The following is an 18995-nucleotide window of genomic DNA, read 5'->3' on the forward strand; positions in this document are numbered from 1 at the left end:
GTCGTTGGGGTACAATTCGCTATGTTAATCTATGAGGGTACTCTTGGGTCATCATAGATAGGATGTATAGGTACTCTTTAAAAGGAGTTATATGGAGAAAACGACGGAAAAGGGGTAGGGGCAGGCGACCCTGGTGCACTGCTGGCGCCAACCCTTGAACTTCAGAGACTGGTTTCTGGCGCACCGTTGGCGCGCCACACCAGACCTTTTAGCGCATCGGGGATGCACCACCCTAGACCTTCTGGTGCATCAAGGGTGGGCTGCCCGTGACCTTCTGGCGCATCTAGGGTGCACCGCCCCATCCTCTCCCTAGAACTTCTTGATTAATTTTTCTTCTCGTTTTCCAACCCTAATTCGTCTAGAATCGATTTCTTTTCTCATGTTTTACTTATATTAAGTTACTCAATATAAGTACATGAGAATCTACTAAAAAACAAGCCTCAAACTCATACGTTTATCTCAAAAACTCATCAAACCCATCGTAATTCAAGAACGAAAGAAATACTTCAAGAATACTTATCAAGAACTTAAATTCACAATGTTTATGGGCGAATTTGAATATGTAAATCATGATTAGTGTGTGGGTGGACGAACCTAACGCTATGAAAAGTTACTTCTATTCGCAAGAAACCTTGATCGTTCTTCCTTTTCTCCTCTTTCTCTCTTGTTGAGCTCCTCTCCAAACTCTAATCATAAATTAGGATTGTAAAACTGACCCAAATCAGGTGTGACCCCAAAATATTTAATAAATTCATTTTAATCTCATTGGGTAAGGAAAAGACCAAAATACCCCTCACTAATTTGGGTAATTTTGCTTAACTGGACAGGGTGACTTCAAACAAGCATATCTTCCTCATTGTAGCTCGAAATTTAGCAAACTCGGTGGTGTTGGAAAGCAGATTCAATGACCTCTCATTTAATATATGGTGGGCCACTTAAATCATCTTGTACTGAAAGTAATGGTTGTTTGAAGTTAACCCAAAATTCACAACTTAAGCATAACTTGTAGAATTTCAGATTTGGCTCTTTCCAAATTAGTTCTTTTTAAATATAGCTCTTTCAAATACCGAGATCTAAAAATATCTCCCCTTTGGTAACATTATTCTTCGAATGAGATTACTCTAAGTAAACTAAAGGTGTTAACATATAACACACAACTCAAACAATTGATATGCAAAGTAGCACAACATTTCAACTAAAACAAAGTACCAAGAAAAAGATTAGTACCTTGATTTAAAATTTCTCTAGACTCAAAGAGATGTGGGTATCTCTTCTTCATATCCTCCTTATCCTCCCAAGTAGCTTCCTTGACAAACAGATTCCTCCATAAGACCTTAACTGATGCTACCTCCTTGGTTCTCAACTTGCGACATGACGATCCAGAATATGAATGGGAATCTCTTAATAGAATAAGATATCCTTAATACCAATGTCTTCATTCGGTAAAATAAGGGAAGCATCGATCATACACTTCTTCAACATTGAAATGTGAAATACCAGATAGACTGTTGCTAACTCTGACGGTTGCTCCAGCCTATAAGCTACTTCGCCAATCCTCTTGGATATCATGTAAGGACAAATATACCGGGGACTAAGCGTTCCATTCTTTCAAAACCTCATAACACCCTTCATGGGTGAAAGCTTCAAAAATACCTAATCGTCCACCCCAAAATCGAAGTTTCTTCTCCTAACATATGTATAGGATTTGTGACGAGTCTGCACTATTTTAAACCTTTCTTGAATAGTTTTCACTTTCTCGATATCTTGATGAACCAAGTATGGTCTTTACAACCTAGCTTCATCAACCTCCAAACATCAAATAGAAGATGTGCATCTTCTCCTATAAAAAGCCTCATAGGGAGCAATTTGGATGCTAGAGTGATAAATGTTGTTATAAGAAAATTCAATCAGACGTAACTGATCATCCCAATTTCCCTTGAAATCGATCACACACACCCTAAACATATCCTCGAAAGTCTGAATTGTACGCTCTGCTTGACCATCAGTATGAGGATGAAAAGCAGTACTAAGGTTCACATTTGAACCCAAACCTTTCTAGAAAGACTTACAAATTTATACGGTGAATTGTGCACCTCTATCTGAATTGATGGACACCGAAACTCCCTGAAGTCTGACTACCTCTTGAATATATAACTTAGCATAGTCCTCTGCTGAAAAGGTAGTCATTACCGGTAAAAAAATGGGGTGATTTAGTCATTCAATCTACAATCACTCAAATCAAATCATGATTCTTGTGAGACCAAGGTAAACCAATAATAAAATCCTTATTGATCATCTCTCACTTCTAGTCCAGAAGTTCTATGTTCTGAGCCATACCCCTGGGCCTTTGGTGCTCTATCTTGACATGTTGGCAACTCAGACACTTATCAATGAACTCTGCAATACACCTCTTCATACTACTCCACCAATAGACTTATCTCAAGTCACAATACATTTTTGTGGAACCCGAATGAATAAAATGTCTGGAGCTATGAGCTTCCTCCATGATCCTCTCTTGAAGTTCATCCACTCTTAGTACACACAAACAACCTTGATACCTCAATAAACCATCTCCCCATGTTAAAAAGCCATCACTTTTTACTTATGAACATTTGCCTTCAATTCAAGCAAAATAAGATCTTGGTCTTGATTCTCTTTCACCTCGGACACTAGTGATGATTCAGCCTCATTCATCACCACCACTCCACCTTCATTGGAATCCATTAACTGGACTACCAATGTACTAGTCTATGCAAATCTTTGGCTCACTGTTTCTTGTGATCCTCAACATGGGAAGTACTACCCATAAATAACCTGCTTAAAGCATCAAACACAATATTAGCATTACTTGGGTGATAGAGAATACTCATACAATACTACTTGAGTAACTCCAACCAACTCCTCTGTCTGAGATTAAGCTCTTTCAGACTGAAAACATATTGAAGATTACTCTTGTGATCGGTGAACACTTCAACATGAAAACTTTAGAGATAATTACACCATATTTTCAAAGAAAACACTAGAGCAACCAACTCTAGATAATGGGTTGGGTAATTCCTTGCATGAATCTTATGCTGTCTGGAGGCATAAGCTATAACTTTTCCATTTTGCATCAATACAAAACCTAGTCCAACATTTGATGCATCACAATACACAACAAAGCCTTGTGTACATTCCGGTAATGTCACTACTGGGGTAGTAGTCAACCAAGATTTTAATTCCTGAAAACTTTTCTCACAACCTTCAGACCATTGAAGCATTAATTTTGTATGATTAAACTTTTTCAAAGGTCATGAAATAGATGAGATCCCCTCGACAACCTTCTATAATAACCTGCGAATCACAAGAAACTCTTAATATCAGTTGGAGATATGGGTCTAGGCCAGCTCTGCAGTGCCTCAATCTTCTGATCGTTAACTCGAATCCCATCACCTGAAAAAATGTGGCCTAAGAATGCCACAGACTCAAGCAACAAATTCACCCTAAGAAAATTTAGCATACAACTCTCTATCCTTGAGAGTTTTAAGAACTACTCTTAGATGACTAGCATTATCTTTCTCAATCCTCGAATAAATCAGAACGTCATCAATGAATACGATAACAAACATATCAAGATAAGGCTTAAACACTCTGTTCATAAGGTCCATGAAGGCTGCATGAGCATTAGTCAAACAAAATGACATGACTAGAAATTCATAATGACTGTAACACCCAATATCCTAGACAAACCATAATGCAGATTCCAGAAGTTATAGGTGCCATCGGCGGGCACCACCCATAGACCGTAGGGTGACCCACGAACCCTCGGTGTGGTCTGTAGATGGCCATCTAGAACCCCTCTCTCAGAAACCCATAAAATTTAGTTAAGTCCAGGAAAACGCCAGGACCGTAGGTTGTACCACGGTCCGTGGTTCAGTCCCCCAGAACCCCTTTCTCTGAAAGACAATGATGGTTGACAGGACGGATGGTGGGTCAGACCACGGACCATCAGTCAGCCTGTCGGTTGGCCCTGACAGCTTTTAAGTCAGGGGGTGTTTCGTATTTTCCCTGTGCGTTGGACCCCTAAAACTACGTCGTTTAACCCCTAAACTATATCTAGTAACATAATTAGAACTTACCCTAGTAAACTCATTCTCAAAAAATTCATCAAGTTGAACGAGAAGAAGGAGAAAGAGTCGACCAACACTCTCCAAGAACTTAACAAGGTTTCCTCCAGTTCAAGCCCCAAAATCGAAGGATTTCTTCATGAAATTCGTCACCGAGTATGTGGGATTTCACTAGTGGATTCCTTTCATTCAATAGGTCCCTAGAATTTAGTCAGATTCTTAATTTTCTATATTATGTTTAGACATAGGGTTTCTAGAACTTTAGATTATTGTTGTGATTCAGCTGTTAGACTAATCCAAATCATATTATCACATTTTTGAGGTATTGTTGCTTAGCTTCTTGCATGAAACTCAGAGCCCTAGTTGTGTATATTCGTTTAGTTCATGAATTACACTTACTAGGCTAGTTTATTCAGATATACATGCCTTAGTTACGAATGTTTCATTATTAGATAGTAATGTTGTATTTTCAGTAAGCATGTCAATATTTTAAGCTATTCAATATTACAAAATTAAATTATAATGCGTTACTAACATAATCAGTTGGGAGTAGGCTTAACATCGAGTTGACTAAGGGATAGTTACCCTTAAAGTCCCAGAACTACGTGCCCCCATAGAATAAGTCCCCTATGTGGGCATTTTTTTGAGTGATCACACCAGTCATTCCTTTATCCCTTGGCAAGGTATATTGGGTCCTCTCAATGGGGCGATGCATCGGACTTCATGGATAGCTCTCGTGGTTTTATGTCGGTTAATAATAGCTCCCACAGTCATATTTTAGTGCATTGACCAGGTTATTAGTTAGAGTTCAGTATTCATTCTTAGCATGGCATGTACTTGGTCATTACATTCAGTTAGTTCAGCATTCTGTATATTTCAGTATTTGCATTCAATTCAGATTATGTCATTGCTCTTTTTTCTTTGTTCAGTTATGTTTATATTGTTCAGCTTTATCTTATCCTACATGCTCAGTACCTTTCAAGTACTAACGCATATTCTGCGTTACATCTTCTTGTGATGAAGGTTGAGGTCATCAACATACATATCATGCATAGATCAATTATTGATATCCAGTTCAGCAGTATCATTGGTGAGTCCTCATTCTTCGAGGACAATTGACATGTATTTTATTCAGTCATTCTTGTTTTAGTTTCAGTTTTGCTAGAGTTAGCTGGGGGCATGTCCCAACATCTCTAGTCAGTTAGAGGCTTTCATTTGGACATAGTTAGATTCAGTTTTAGTTTTGACTTTGATCTTTCAGTTTTTATTGAACTCTCAGTTTTATATATTCAGACTTATAATGGGTATTCCCCATCATTTCACTTTATACCATGTTTAATATTCCACACAATATTTCTATNCATAGATCAATTCTTGATATCCAGTTCAGCAGTATCATTGGTGAGTCCTCATTCTTCGAGGACAATTGACATGCATTTTATTCAGTCATTCTTGTTTTAGTTTCAGTTTTGCTAGAGTTAGCTGGGGGCATGTCCCAACATCTCTAGTCAGTTAGAGGATTTCATTTGGACATAGTTAGATTCAGTTTTAGTTTTGACTTTGATCTTTCAGTTGTTATTGAACTCTCAGTTTTATATATTCAGACTTATAATGGGTATTCCCTATCATTTCACTCTATACCATGTTTAAGATTCCACACAATATTTCTATGTTCAATAAATCTTTAAGTATGCTTATGATATGCTAGCATGGTCAACATGGGGTCGCTCGTGATCCTAGGTCCCGTGTTCACATCTCAAGGGTAGCCTCAGGGTGTGACAATGACCATAGCGGGTCCTGAAAGCTATCTTAGGAATATAACTTTCTCTTACTCTCAACTTATGATAGCATAATCTGAGGTTTATCTTAGAAAAATAGGTGGCACCCTAAAGTTTATCGAATAGATCATCAATTTTTGGAAGAGGATACTTATTCTTAATAGTAGCCTTGTTCAGCTGACGGTAATATATACACATTCTAAGAGAACCATCTTTCTTCCTCAAAAACGAGATCGGAGTGCCACAAGGTGAGACACTTGGTTGACTGAAACCATTATCAAGAAGGTCTTTCAACTGCTCTTATAACTCTTTTAACACAGATGGAGTCAATATATATAGTGGCATAGAGAAAGGACCAGTGCAAGACTATCTATACCAAAGTCTATTTCTTTCTCAGGAGGGACTCAGAGAAGATCATCTTGAAAGACCTCTATAAACTCACTCACAACTGGAGCTGACTGAATATGTGGTGTCTCAACACTAGAGTCATTAGCTCGGACTAAAAGATAGATGCACCCCTTGGAAACTAACTTCCTCGCCTTAAGGTATGAAATAAAATGACCCTTAGTCATTGTTGAACTACTCCTCCACTTTAAAACAAGCTCATTACGAAATTGGAACTTAACTACTCGAGTTTTATAATTAATTGAGGCATAACAGGCATGAATCCAGTCCATACCTAGAATAACATCAAAATCTACCATGTCTAACTCAACAAAGTCAGCCATGGCGTCTTTGTGATTGACGAAAATGGTATAGTCACGATAAACTCTTTCTGCTAGAATAGACTCACCAACAAGTGTAGAAACACTGAAGGGCTCAAGAAGTTGTTCAGGAATAATATTGAACCTCATAGCTAAATATGGAGTCACAAAAGAGAGACCCACACTTCGATCTGGAAAAGCATATACATCATAAGAAAAGACTTTGGTCATACTAGTAACAAAATATGGTAAATTCTCTTATTTTTGATGACCGGTGATAGCATGCAGACGGTTTGCTCCTCCGCATGTCCCTTAAGTAGCTCCTCTAGGTACAGCTCTGGCTGGCGGATCCACTGAAGAAGATTGGGCTCTATTGCCCCCATTACCATTTCCCTGCATGTTCTTCGAAAACTTGCTCATGAAGTGATCGTTCTGACAACAATTGAAACAACCAGTGGAGCTATCATGACACACCCCTGAGTGGTTCCTACAACACTTAGCACATGCAAGACTCCCATTACCTACTTGTGTCGCACAACCTTGAGGTTGTGCAGGTCTAGCTCTGATGTTCTGATAATTCTGATTCTTTAACTCACCTCTATTTTTTTGTGCAGGTGCACTAGCAAATGATAGAGTAGGTCCATTTGGCTTATGTTGAAAGGATGACCGGTCTGCATTACATTTCTGCTACCCGGACTCATTTCCTGTTGTCTTAGCCTTCTTGTTCCAAAACTCTTTCCTATCTCTTGCTTATCTTCTTCAACCTGTTGCACATAGATCATCAGCCTTTGTATGTCCATGTCCCCTATCAACATCGCAGCCTTACCCTCTTTGCTTGACAAACAAGATAATCCAAAAACAAACAGACTCATCCTGCTCCATATTTTAGCAATAATCTCCGTAGCATAAGGGGAAAGTTGAGTGAACTTCATGTTGTATTGATGCACACTCATGGATTCCTGCTTAAGTGTGAGAAATTTCCTTACCTTTTCCTCTCTTAGCTTACAGGGAAAGAAACACCCCATGAAGGCACCTTCAAACACAGCCCAGCTCACAATTGGTACTTCCTCAGCTCTACTCTTCTTCCATTGGTCAAACCAGATTCTAGCAACACCCTTAAGTTGGTATGCAGCTAGTTTGACTCGCTTAATATCAGCTACATGCATAACCTCAAAAACTTTTTGCAACTTTTCCATAAATCTTTTCGGATCCTTAGTGACACGTGAACCGGTGATGTTTGGAGGATTTATCCATAAGAACTCATAGATCTTGGATGTATCCGCCACATCTTGTCTATCACGACCCAAGGGTACCCCCTAGAAGTAACATGGCACATAGGACCCCGAAAGCCACCATGTAAGCCACTTAGCATATCATAACACAAGTAAAGAACAAGTACGAGTAAAAACACATTTTGAGTCTTAAATATTTTTTCATAAAAGCAAGCAGAAGTCTAGACTTGTCTCAATTAGCCATCTCTTACAATGGAAGTATCAAATAGGGTCACAACCCTTACAACATAGTTCTCAAACAAAAGTACGACAAAGAAAACTAGAAAATCATCATCCGTTTTCGAACCATAAGGACTCACCAATAAATAAGGAGAATAGTCAGTCCATGCTTTGACCAAGTAGGAGATCACCTCAAGAATCGAAACCTACACTTATAGAAAATGTAGAAGAAGTATGTGTTAGTACAAAAATGCACTATGTAACATAACCATGCATAAAATCCTTGAAAACCTGCTAAAAAGGAAATTTTAGTTTAAAACCATGCATTTTATCATCATGAAGATTAGTATAAAAGCATGTGACATAAGCATATGCAACATGTAGACTATCATATCATAATGGAAACATACCATAAATATCTTCAAAGCACCTTGTGCAATGCATTAATACGATCCCATAATCCTACNTAAAAGCATGTGACATAAGCATATGCAACATGTAGACTATCATATCATAATGGAAACATACCATAAATATCTTCAAAGCACCTTGTGCAATGCATGAATAAGATCCCATAATCCTACTCACACTAACGAAAGCTTCTTGAGTAACTATAGTTCATAATTCATATTCTTGTTCATACTATCATAGTGGGATTAGCCTTAACCCACATAGACCATGTGAGCTAAACATGGAATCTAGTGCCTACCCTACACCGAAAAGGGGTTATCCTAGTTGCCTAAGGTAGAACTATATCTTAGCTTAGGTGGATCCACTATCTAAAGACCTATGTGGGCACATAGTTTATGGTAAAGGGATATTGCTTCTAGATACCCAAAATCAACTTCTCATGAAATACATACTTTGAGAACCCGGACTCAACTAAGGTATAAGGAACCCATTTGGAAAGTTGGACTCACTAGTGTAGAAGCTTTAATCAGGAAGACGGACTCAACAATCGTATAAGCTACCATCTCATATACATATCCACTCGGTGTTAAGCATTGATTCCCATAGATTACATATTAAGTCTTGACTTAAGTGCATATTCACGGAAGGGTGTCTTGACACTCAATCCAACATAATTCATACTATAGTTTATAGATTCAAGAGGTGAGACTAGTCTTCCAACCTTAGAATCACTAGATGTGACAAACCTTTCATATCATATCATATCCAACTAAGAGTGTATACATGACAATAATGATCAAATCAACACAACAATTAGATCATAATCTTATTCACTTTACTTTCATAGTGATCTAAATGCATATACCTAAACAACATAAGCATACATACTTCACATGCTTTTCCCATCAAGGACCATAGATCACATTCAATCAACATATCTAGAATTACTACATTAGACATGAGTGATAAAATGATTTAATTACTATTATTACTACAAGCCTGATTTCATAATACTCTTCTTTCAACAATGTCACCCACACTTTTAGATCAAATTTGAAAAATAGGGGAATCCATGGATTCTTGGTGGAATTCATCATAAATCAACAATAAATCATCAATTCAATCATAATCTATCATAAATTAACCATTAAAACCGTTTTTGGAAAGAACCAACAGGATTGAGGTCATACCCTAACTTTCGGGAAATCACTAGTTTTGAAATTGAATTTGGAGGGACTCCTTGGAAGAGATTATCCAAGGACGAAGGACTACCATAACTTAGTAATGATTCTTGAATGAGGTTGAGTGAAATAGCCTTGATTCTTCAATCCCACGACTCCAATTTTTACTCTTTTTCTTCCTTGAGTTCTAGAGAGAGAAATGTTTTGTGAAAGATGAACTTTGGGGTTTTGATTTTGGGTGTTTTGAAATATGAAGTAATTGGGTGTATTTTTACTTAAAATGCCTTATATGGTTTTATAAAAATAATACAAAATGACCTCACTTTTATAGGGCTTAAAAAGGAAATACCAAAAATAACCCTCACTTAAAGTTAGTTGCCCAGGTGCCACGAGCGGCCCCACGAGCCGTGGTGATGACCATGAGCCATGGTCCCTCCCGTGGTCTTGGGGCAGTAGCTAGGCAACTTGTGCCTTAAGCTCACACGCCCAAGGAAACTCCACGAAGGGCTCCACGAGTTGTGGTCCCTCTCATGGACCTTGAGGAAGTGGCTAGGCCACCTGCTTGCCTCCCTCATACCCCTAAATCTCCTCCACAAGCCTTACCACAAGTCGTGGTCTTCACCACGAGCCGTGAAATGGCTCGTGAAGGAGGGCCCATTTTGGGCACTTTTGGGGAGCTCACTGCGTAGCCTGCCACGGACCACACCATGATTTGTGTTCCGCACCACGAGCCATGGTGGTGGTCTTGGTCACTAAGGTATTGCCTAAGGGAGAATGAACTGCTTTGGTCCTCTCCCTTTGGCCCTTGCCCACTTCCTTGACTCTTACCCTCTCGTTTTAGTTCTAGTTTAGTCTACAAATTTTTGGAATGTTACAATATCTCCACCTTGGGAAAAATCATCCTCAAATGATGATCTAAACACCTTACGGAATTAAAGACTCAATACTAGCACCACATTATGCATGAAACATCAAAATAATGCACAATTCTAAGGAGGAAACATCAACTCCTTCTCAAAACATAGTCAATGCAATACAAAGGAGTAGGAACTACATCTAACAAATCAATATGCATGAAACTCAATATTTCTCATATTCATCGGAGGAACTACTTTCTCAAACAAAAATAATGCTCAACACAACATCATGGAGCCAATATGAAATTACACTCAAAAGCATACTAAAGCATACACATCTCATGAAGTCAAATAGGCAACTCATACTAAATGCACAACAACATAAGGAACATAAATCATGAAAATTCACTTTCTCACTAAACATGAATTTCACTAAGAGCATGCATAATTTAAGGAAATCATGGAAAAGCTCATATAACACACATGATTTCTAAAACACTAAAACTCAAGAGGGACTATTTACCTCATTCTTGAATATGATTAGAAAGAAAGAGATGAGGATATCGAGAGTTCATATCGGCCTCAACCTCCCAAGTATCACCCTCAACTAAATGATTTCTCCATAAAACCTTCATGAAAACTACTTCTTTGTTTCTCAATCTCTTGACTTGCTTATCTAGGATTTCTCTCGAAACCTCTTCATTGGAAAGGATTTCATCAACTCCCAACCCTTCTAGGGGAATAATGGATACCTGATCCCCAATACACTCTTTAAGCATGGAGACATGAAATATCGGACGAATCGGGGCTAACTCATTTGGCAAATCCAACTCATAGGCAACTTTCCCAATACGCTTCAAAATTTGATATGGGCCTACATACCGGGGACTAACTTTCCCTATTTTGCCAAACCACATCACACCCTTCATGGGTGAGATTTTCAAATAGACCCAATCATTAACTTCAAATTCTAGATCCCTTCTTCTCACATCGACGGAAGATTTCTATATACTTCGAGCCATTCTCAANGGCAACTTTCCCAATACGCTTCAAAATTTGATATGGGCCTACATACCGGGGACTAACTTTCCCTATTTTGCCAAACCACATCACACCCTTCATGGGTGAGATTTTCAAATGGACCCAATCATTAACTTCAAATTCTAGATCCCTTCTTCTCACATCGACGTAAGATTTCTATATACTTCGAGCCATTCTCGACCTCTCTCTAATGAACCGAACCTTCTCAATAGCTTCATAAACCGATTTGGGACAAATAAGAGCAATTTCAGCAACCTCAAACCGATCAACTGGAGACCTATATCTCCAACCAAACAAGGCTTAAAAGGGAGCCATACCAATACTAGAATGATAACAATTATTATAGGTAAACTCTATCAATGGTAAGTGGTCATCCCAATTACCTTTAAAATCTATCACATATGCCCTCAACATGTCCTCTAAGGTCTGATTGGTGCGTTTAGTTTGACCATCCATTTGGGGATGAAAAGCCCTGCTAAACTTAACCTTAGTACCAAGCCCTTTTTGGAATGACTTCCAAATGTGTGAAGTAAATTGAGTACCCTCATCCAAAATGATGGATAAAGGAACTCCATGTAACTTCACTATCTCCCTTATGTACAAGTTGGCACAGTCTTCCGCCGAATGAGAAACCTTAACGGGAATAAAGTGGGTTGATTTTTTCATCCTATCTATAATGACCCAAATGAAATCATGTTGCCTTCGGGTACTAGGCAAGCCCACAACAAAATCCATATTCACCTCTTCCCACTTCCAACTGGGAATAAGTATATCTTGCATAAAGAATCCCAACCTTAGATGGTCAACCTTAACTTGTTGATAATTGGGACATTTGACTACAAATAGCACAATATCCTTTATCATATGGTTCCACCAATAGACTTCCCGTAGATCACGGCACATCTTTGGGACTCCCAGATGAATATATTACCGAGAACTATGAGCCTCCTCTAAAATTTTCTCTCTCAAACCATCAACATCCGGAAGACATAATCGACCTTGGTACCTAATCACCCCATTTTCCCCTTGGGAGAAACCCTTAACGGACATCTTGAGTACCGACTCTTTAAACTCCACCAATAAAGGATCAAGATCTTGTTTAGACTTCACATCCACCACAAAGGACGATTCAGAGCCATTATGAACCATGAACCCACCCTTGGTGGAATCCACTAGTTGGACACCTAGTCGGGCTAGTCTATACACATCACGAACTAACTCTTTATTTTCATTTTCTATATGAGCCACACTACCTATGGACAATCTACTAAGTGCATCCGCTACAACATTAGCTTTGCCGGAGTGGTAAAGGATCCTTGTGTCATATTCTTTCAAAAGTTCTAACCACCGTCTTTGTCATAGATTCAAGTCTTTTTGACTAAACACACATTAAAGACTCTTGTGACTGGTGAAAACATCCACATAAACCCCATACAAGTAATGTCTTAATATTTTGAAAGCAAACAAAATTGTCGCTAATTTAAGATCATGGGGTTGGATAATTCTTCTCATGCACTTTAAGTTGCCTTGAAGCATAGGCAATCACCTTACCATGTTGCATGAGCACACTTCACATCCCACTCTAAAGGTGTCACAATATACCACAAACCCATCGCTACTCTCCGGTAAGGTCAACACTGGAGCAGAAGTAATTCTATTTTTCAACTCTTTGAAACTTTTCTCAAAAGCCTCCAACCACTCAGACTTGGCTTTATTTTGAGTTAAAGCCGTCAACGGAGAAGCAATGGAGGAAAATCCCTCAAAAAACCTCCTATAGTAAGCGGCCAAATCCAAAAAGCTTCTAATGTCGGAAAGATTTAGAGGTGTAGGCCAACTCTTGATTGCATCCGTTTTCTTAGGATCTACCTCAATACTCTCACTTGACACAATATGACCAAGGAAAGCTACAAACCTTATCCAAAATTCACACTTGCTATACTTTGCAAAACGTATTTGGTCTTTAAGAACTTGCAATACAATTCTCAAATGGTCCACATGTTCATTCTCACTCCTTCAGTAGATCAAGATATCATCCATAAACACGATCACAAACATATCAAGGTATTGCCTAAACACCATATTCATCAAATCCATAAATGTCGTCGAGGAATTTGTCTACCAAAATGACATAACCATATATTAATAGTGACCATACTGGGTCCTAAAGGTCATCTTGGGAATATCAACCCCTCTCACCATTAGTTGGTGATAACCCGAACAAAGATCAATTTTGGAGAAATATCTAGCCCCTTGAAGTTGATCAAACAAGTCATCGATTCTCGGAAGAGGATATCTACTATTGATGGTCACTTTGTTCAATTGGCGATAGTCAATACGCATTCTAAGAGACCCATCCTTCTTTCTAAGAAACAATACTGTTGCACCCCATGGAGAGATACTCGGATGAATAAAACCTTTATCTAGAAAATCCTTTAACTGCTCATTCAACACTTTCAACTCCGTCGGAGCCATTGTATAAGGAGGAATAGAGATAGGTTGAGTATCTAGTAAAAGATCAATGCCAAAATCTATTTCTCGCTCGTGAGAAATATCGAGCAAGTCATCGGAGAAAATATTCGGAAACTCATTCACTACCGGAAGCGACTCTAAAGAAGGGGTTTCAGACTCAACATCCATCCCCTTAACAAGATGGTAGATACACACTTTGGAGATCATTTTCCTAGGTTTAAGGCAAGAAACAAATTGACCTCTAGAAATAGAATCCCCCCCCCCCCTCCACTCTAAAATAGGCTCATTTGGAAATTGAAATTTAACCACCCGAAACCTATAATCTATAGAGGTATAACATGCATGCAACCAATCCATACCCAAAATCACATCAAAGTTTAACACGTCTAACTCTACCAAATCCCTCAAGGTAACTTTATGGGACAAAGAAATGGGACAGCTTCTATAGACTTTTTTAGCCACCACCGAGTCACCAACCGAGGTAGAGACCGAAAAAGGTTCTACTAACACTTCAGGGAATATTTCAAACTTCATGGCCACAAAAGGTGTAACAAAGGACAAAGTGGCACCGGGGTCAAGCAAGGCATATACATAAATAGAAAATACTTTTAGCATACCAGCCACCATATCCTCTTCGTCACCTCGGGATTGAAGAGAATAAAAATGGTTTTTATTTTGAGCATTGGAGTTGGCACCGCATGAAGGAGCTTGTTTATCTTACCTTTCCTTAACCTTGAGCATAGGACAATCTCTCATTTTGTGGCCACTTTTCCCACAACCATAGCACCCATTCGAACCAACTAAGAATTTTCCTTCATGTTTTCTACCACATTTTGGACAATTAGGTCTAGCAATANCCCCCCCCCCCTCCACTCTAAAATAGGCTCATTTGGAAATTGAAATTTAACCACCCGAAACCTATAATCTATAGAGGTATAACATGCATGCAACCAATCCATACCCAAAATCACATCAAAGTTTAACACGTCTAACTCTACCAAATCCCTCAAGGTAACTTTATGGGACAAAGAAATGGGACAGCTTCTATAGACTTTTTTAGCCACCACCGAGTCACCAACCGAGGTAGAGACTGAAAAAGGTTCTACTAACACTTTAGGGAATATTTCAAACTTCATGGCCACAAAAGGTGTAACAAAGGACAAAGTGGCACCGAGGTCTAGCAAGGCATATACATAAATAGAAAATACTTTTAGCATACCAACCACCATATCCTCTTGGTCACCTCGGGATTGAAGAGAATAAAAATGGTTTTTATTGTGAGCATTGGAGTTGGCACCGCATGAAGGAGTTTGTTTATCTTACCTTTCCTTAACCTTGAGCATAGGACAATCTCTCATTTTTTGGCCAATTTTCCCACAACCATAGCACCCATTCGAGCCAACTAAGAATTTTCCGTCATGTTTTCTACCACATTTTGGACAATTAGGTCTAGCAATATAAGAACCACCACTATTACCTCCTTGAGGTTTAGGGTTAGACACCCTATCGTTGTTGACCCTTGGGGGAGCACTAGAGGAGGCTTGGTTGGAGAACCTTTGTTTAAACCTTGTTTGACCTTGTCCATCAGACCTAGCATTGGAGAAATTCCCATCAACGGTTCTAGTTCTTTTCACCTCCCTATTCTTGTCTTAGAGTTTCTCTTCATTTGTTGAGCATACACCATGAGACGTGAGATACCCATATTATCATCAAGCATTGCCAAACGACCTTCTTTACTCACCAATCTAGACATACCCGTCAAATACCTACTCTTCATGTCCCTTGAGTCCGCAACCAAAGCCGGAGCATACTTGGACAATTGGGTAAACTTTAGAGAATATTCTTAAACACTCATACCTCCTTGATAAAGTTTACAAATTCTTCCACCCTAGCTTCCCTCAACTCTCGGGGAAAGAGCCTATTAAGTAACATCAATTTGAACACTTTCCGATCTATTGGGCCCGCTACTACCGGCCTATTGTTCTTCCATTGAGTATAACATACTTGAGCCCCACTGTGTAGTTGGTTGGTGGCTAACACCCCTTTCTCTACCGAAATCACCCCTATGGCATCAATTATGTTATAAACCTCTTCATCAAACTTTGAGGATCCTCTCCCACTTTGGAACCAAGAAACATGGGAGGGTTCATTCTAGCAAAATTCCTCAATCTAGAAGCCACAAAATTCACATTAGTGTTAGTAGGAGCAATCACATATCTATTGTCTTGAGTTGTCACAACTTTAGCCAACAATTGGATAGTAGACCTAAACTTCGAATAGGTCACATTTTCCATCACGGTATCAACCGGAGCTTGGTTAACTAGAGGAGCTTGATTTGCTTTATGAGGAGCTCCTTGATTCACATTTTTCTCTTCCACCCTTCTTGTGTTAGCCCATCGTGTATTCATTTCCTAAAGACATTTAAGAGAAGGATTAAGAGAGGGACTTTTATAGAGCTAAAATCTAGGGCACGACTTAAGACTGAAGATAGAAGTGAAATTTCCTAAACATCTTATAGACTCTCACTCATAAATGTGGCGCGCTTCACATTCATGAACAAGACTCTACTAGACATGGCTTATGAGACATCATCCTAGAATCATTCTAAACATTTTGCTTTGATTACCAAATTTAACACGAGCCAAGGGTACCCCTTAGACGTAATATGGCACGTAGTACCCCAAAAGGCACCATGTAAGCCACTTAGCAGATCATAACATAAGTAAAGAATAATAATGAGTAAAAATATATTTCGAGTCTTAAAATGTTTTTCAATAAAGCAAGAGGAAGTCTAGACTTGTCTCAATTAGCCATCTATTACAATCGAAGTATTAAATAGGGTCACAGCCTGTACAACATAGTTCTCAAATGAAAGTACGAGAAAGGAAACTAGAAAATCATCATCCATCCTCAAACCATGAGGACTCACCTATAAGCAGGTGAATAGTCAAGCTAAGCTTTGACCAAGAAGGAGATCACCTCAAGAACAGGAACCTACACTTAAAGAAAATGTTAAAGAAATATGGGTTAGTACAAAAATGCATGAAATATGATAGTCATGCATAAAAACCTTGAAAACATGCTAAAAAGGACAATTTAGTTGAAAACCATGCACTTTACCAAGTTTAAGATTCATCATGAAGAGTAGTGTAAAAGCATGTGACATAAGCAAATTCAACATGTAGACTATTATATCATAATGCAAACATACCATAAATACCCTCAAAGAATCCTTGTGCAATGCATGAATAAGATCCCTTAATCCTACCCACACCTTGAGTAACTGTAGTTCATAATTCATATTCTTGTTCATACTATAATAGTGGAATTAGCCTTAACCGATATAGACCATCTAAGCTAAACATGGAATCTAGTGTCTACCCCACACCGAAAAGGGGTTGTTCCATTTCCTAAGGTAGAACTATACTCTTAGATTACGTGGATCCACTAGCTAAAGACCTATGTGGGCACATAGTTTGTGGGATAAGGTAATTGCTTCTAGAAACCTGGATTCAACTAAGGTTTGAGGTTTCCATCTCATGAGATACATACTTTGGGAACCCGGACTCAACTAAGGTATAAGGAACCCATTTGGAAAGCTGGACTCAACTAGTGTAGAAGCTTTCATCGGGAAGCCGGACTCAAATATCGTATAAACTCCCATCTCATATACATATCCACTCGGTGCTAATCATTGATTCCCATAAATTACATATTAAGTCTTGACTTAAGTGCATATTCATGGAAGGGTGTCTTAAGACTCAATCCAACATAATTCATACTGTAGCTCATAGATTCAAGAGGTNTACATATCCACTCGGTGCTAATCATTGATTCCCATAAATTACATATTAAGTCTTGACTTAAGTGCATATTCATGGAAGGGTGTCTTAACACTCAATCCAACATAATTCATACTGTAGCTCTTAGATTCAAGAGGTGAGACTAGTCTTCCAACCTTAGAATCACTACATATGACAACCTTTCACATCATATCATATCCAACTAAGGGTGTGCACATGAGTATAATCATCCAGTCAATACAATAATTAGGTCATAATTGTATTCACTTTACTCTCAAAGTGATCTACATGCATATACAAAAACCTCATAAACATACATACTTCTCATGCTTTACCCTTCAAGGACCATAGATCACATTCAATCAAAATATCTAGAATTCATACATTAGACATGAATGATAACATGATTCAATTACTATTATTACTACAACCATGATTTCATAATACTCTTATTTATACAATTCACCCACACTTTTAGATCCTATTTGGGAAATAGGGGAATTGATGGGAACTTGGGGGAATTAATCATAAATATACAATAAATTACCAATTAATTAATAACCCATCATATCAACCATTAAAAAAGTTTTTTGAAAGAACCCACAAGATTGAGGTCAAACCCAAACTTTGGGGAAATCACTAGTTTTGAAATTAAATTTGGAGGGATTATCTAAGGATGGAGATTATCTAAGGATGAAGGACTACCATACCTTAGTAATGATTCTTCAAAGTAATTGAATAAAATAGCCTTGATTCTTCAAGCCCTAGCTCCAATTTTTACTCTTCTTCTTCCTTGAGTTCTAGAGAGAGAAATTTTGTGTAGAAGATGAACTTTGGGGTTTTGATTTTTGATGTTTGTAATATATGATGTAATTGGGTGTATTTTCACTAAAAATGCCTTATATGGTTGTATAAAAATAATACAAAACGACCTCATTTTGATAGGGCTTAAAAAGGAAATACCAAAAAAAAACCTCACATAAAGTGACTTGCCCAGGTGCCACGAGGGTCCCACGGGCCGTGGTCCCTCTTGTGGTCTTCGGTCAGTATCTAGGCAGCTTGTGCCCTAAACTCACACGCCCACGACAACTCCACGAAGGGTTCCACGAGCCATGGAGCTAGCTACGAGTCGTGGTCCCTCTCGTGGATCTTAAGGCAATAGCTAGGCCACTTGCTTGCCACCCTCACACCAAT

General features: G+C 38.6%; 1 protein-coding gene across 1 annotated transcript; it reads right to left on the reverse strand.

The window, feature by feature from the left end:
- Positions 1-6900: 6900 nt before the first annotated feature.
- LOC125857037 (uncharacterized) lies at positions 6901-7520 on the reverse strand. Its single transcript, XM_049536709.1, has 2 exons — positions 7185-7520; positions 6901-7020 (listed from the first exon to the last, which is right to left on the reverse strand). The coding sequence occupies exons 1-2, from the start codon at positions 7518-7520 to the stop codon at positions 6901-6903; spliced, it is 456 nt and encodes a 151-aa protein (XP_049392666.1).
- Between the last annotated feature and the right edge of the window lie 11475 nt (positions 7521-18995).

Source organism: Solanum stenotomum, chromosome 1, assembly GCF_019186545.1.
Source record: "Solanum stenotomum isolate F172 chromosome 1, ASM1918654v1, whole genome shotgun sequence".
Lineage (NCBI taxonomy): Eukaryota > Viridiplantae > Streptophyta > Magnoliopsida > Solanales > Solanaceae > Solanum > Solanum stenotomum.

What these genes read in the sequence shown, in the direction of transcription:
- LOC125857037 (XM_049536709.1), bottom strand. Translation starts at nt 7,520, where the DNA reads ATGAAGTTCACTCAACTTTCCCCTTATGCTACGGAGATTATTGCTAAA. An exon ending in ACCTGCACAAAAAAATAGAG is followed by an intron (nt 7,021 to 7,184) that starts GTGAGTTAAAGA and finishes AATTGTTGTCAG; the next exon opens with AACGATCACTTCATGAGCAA.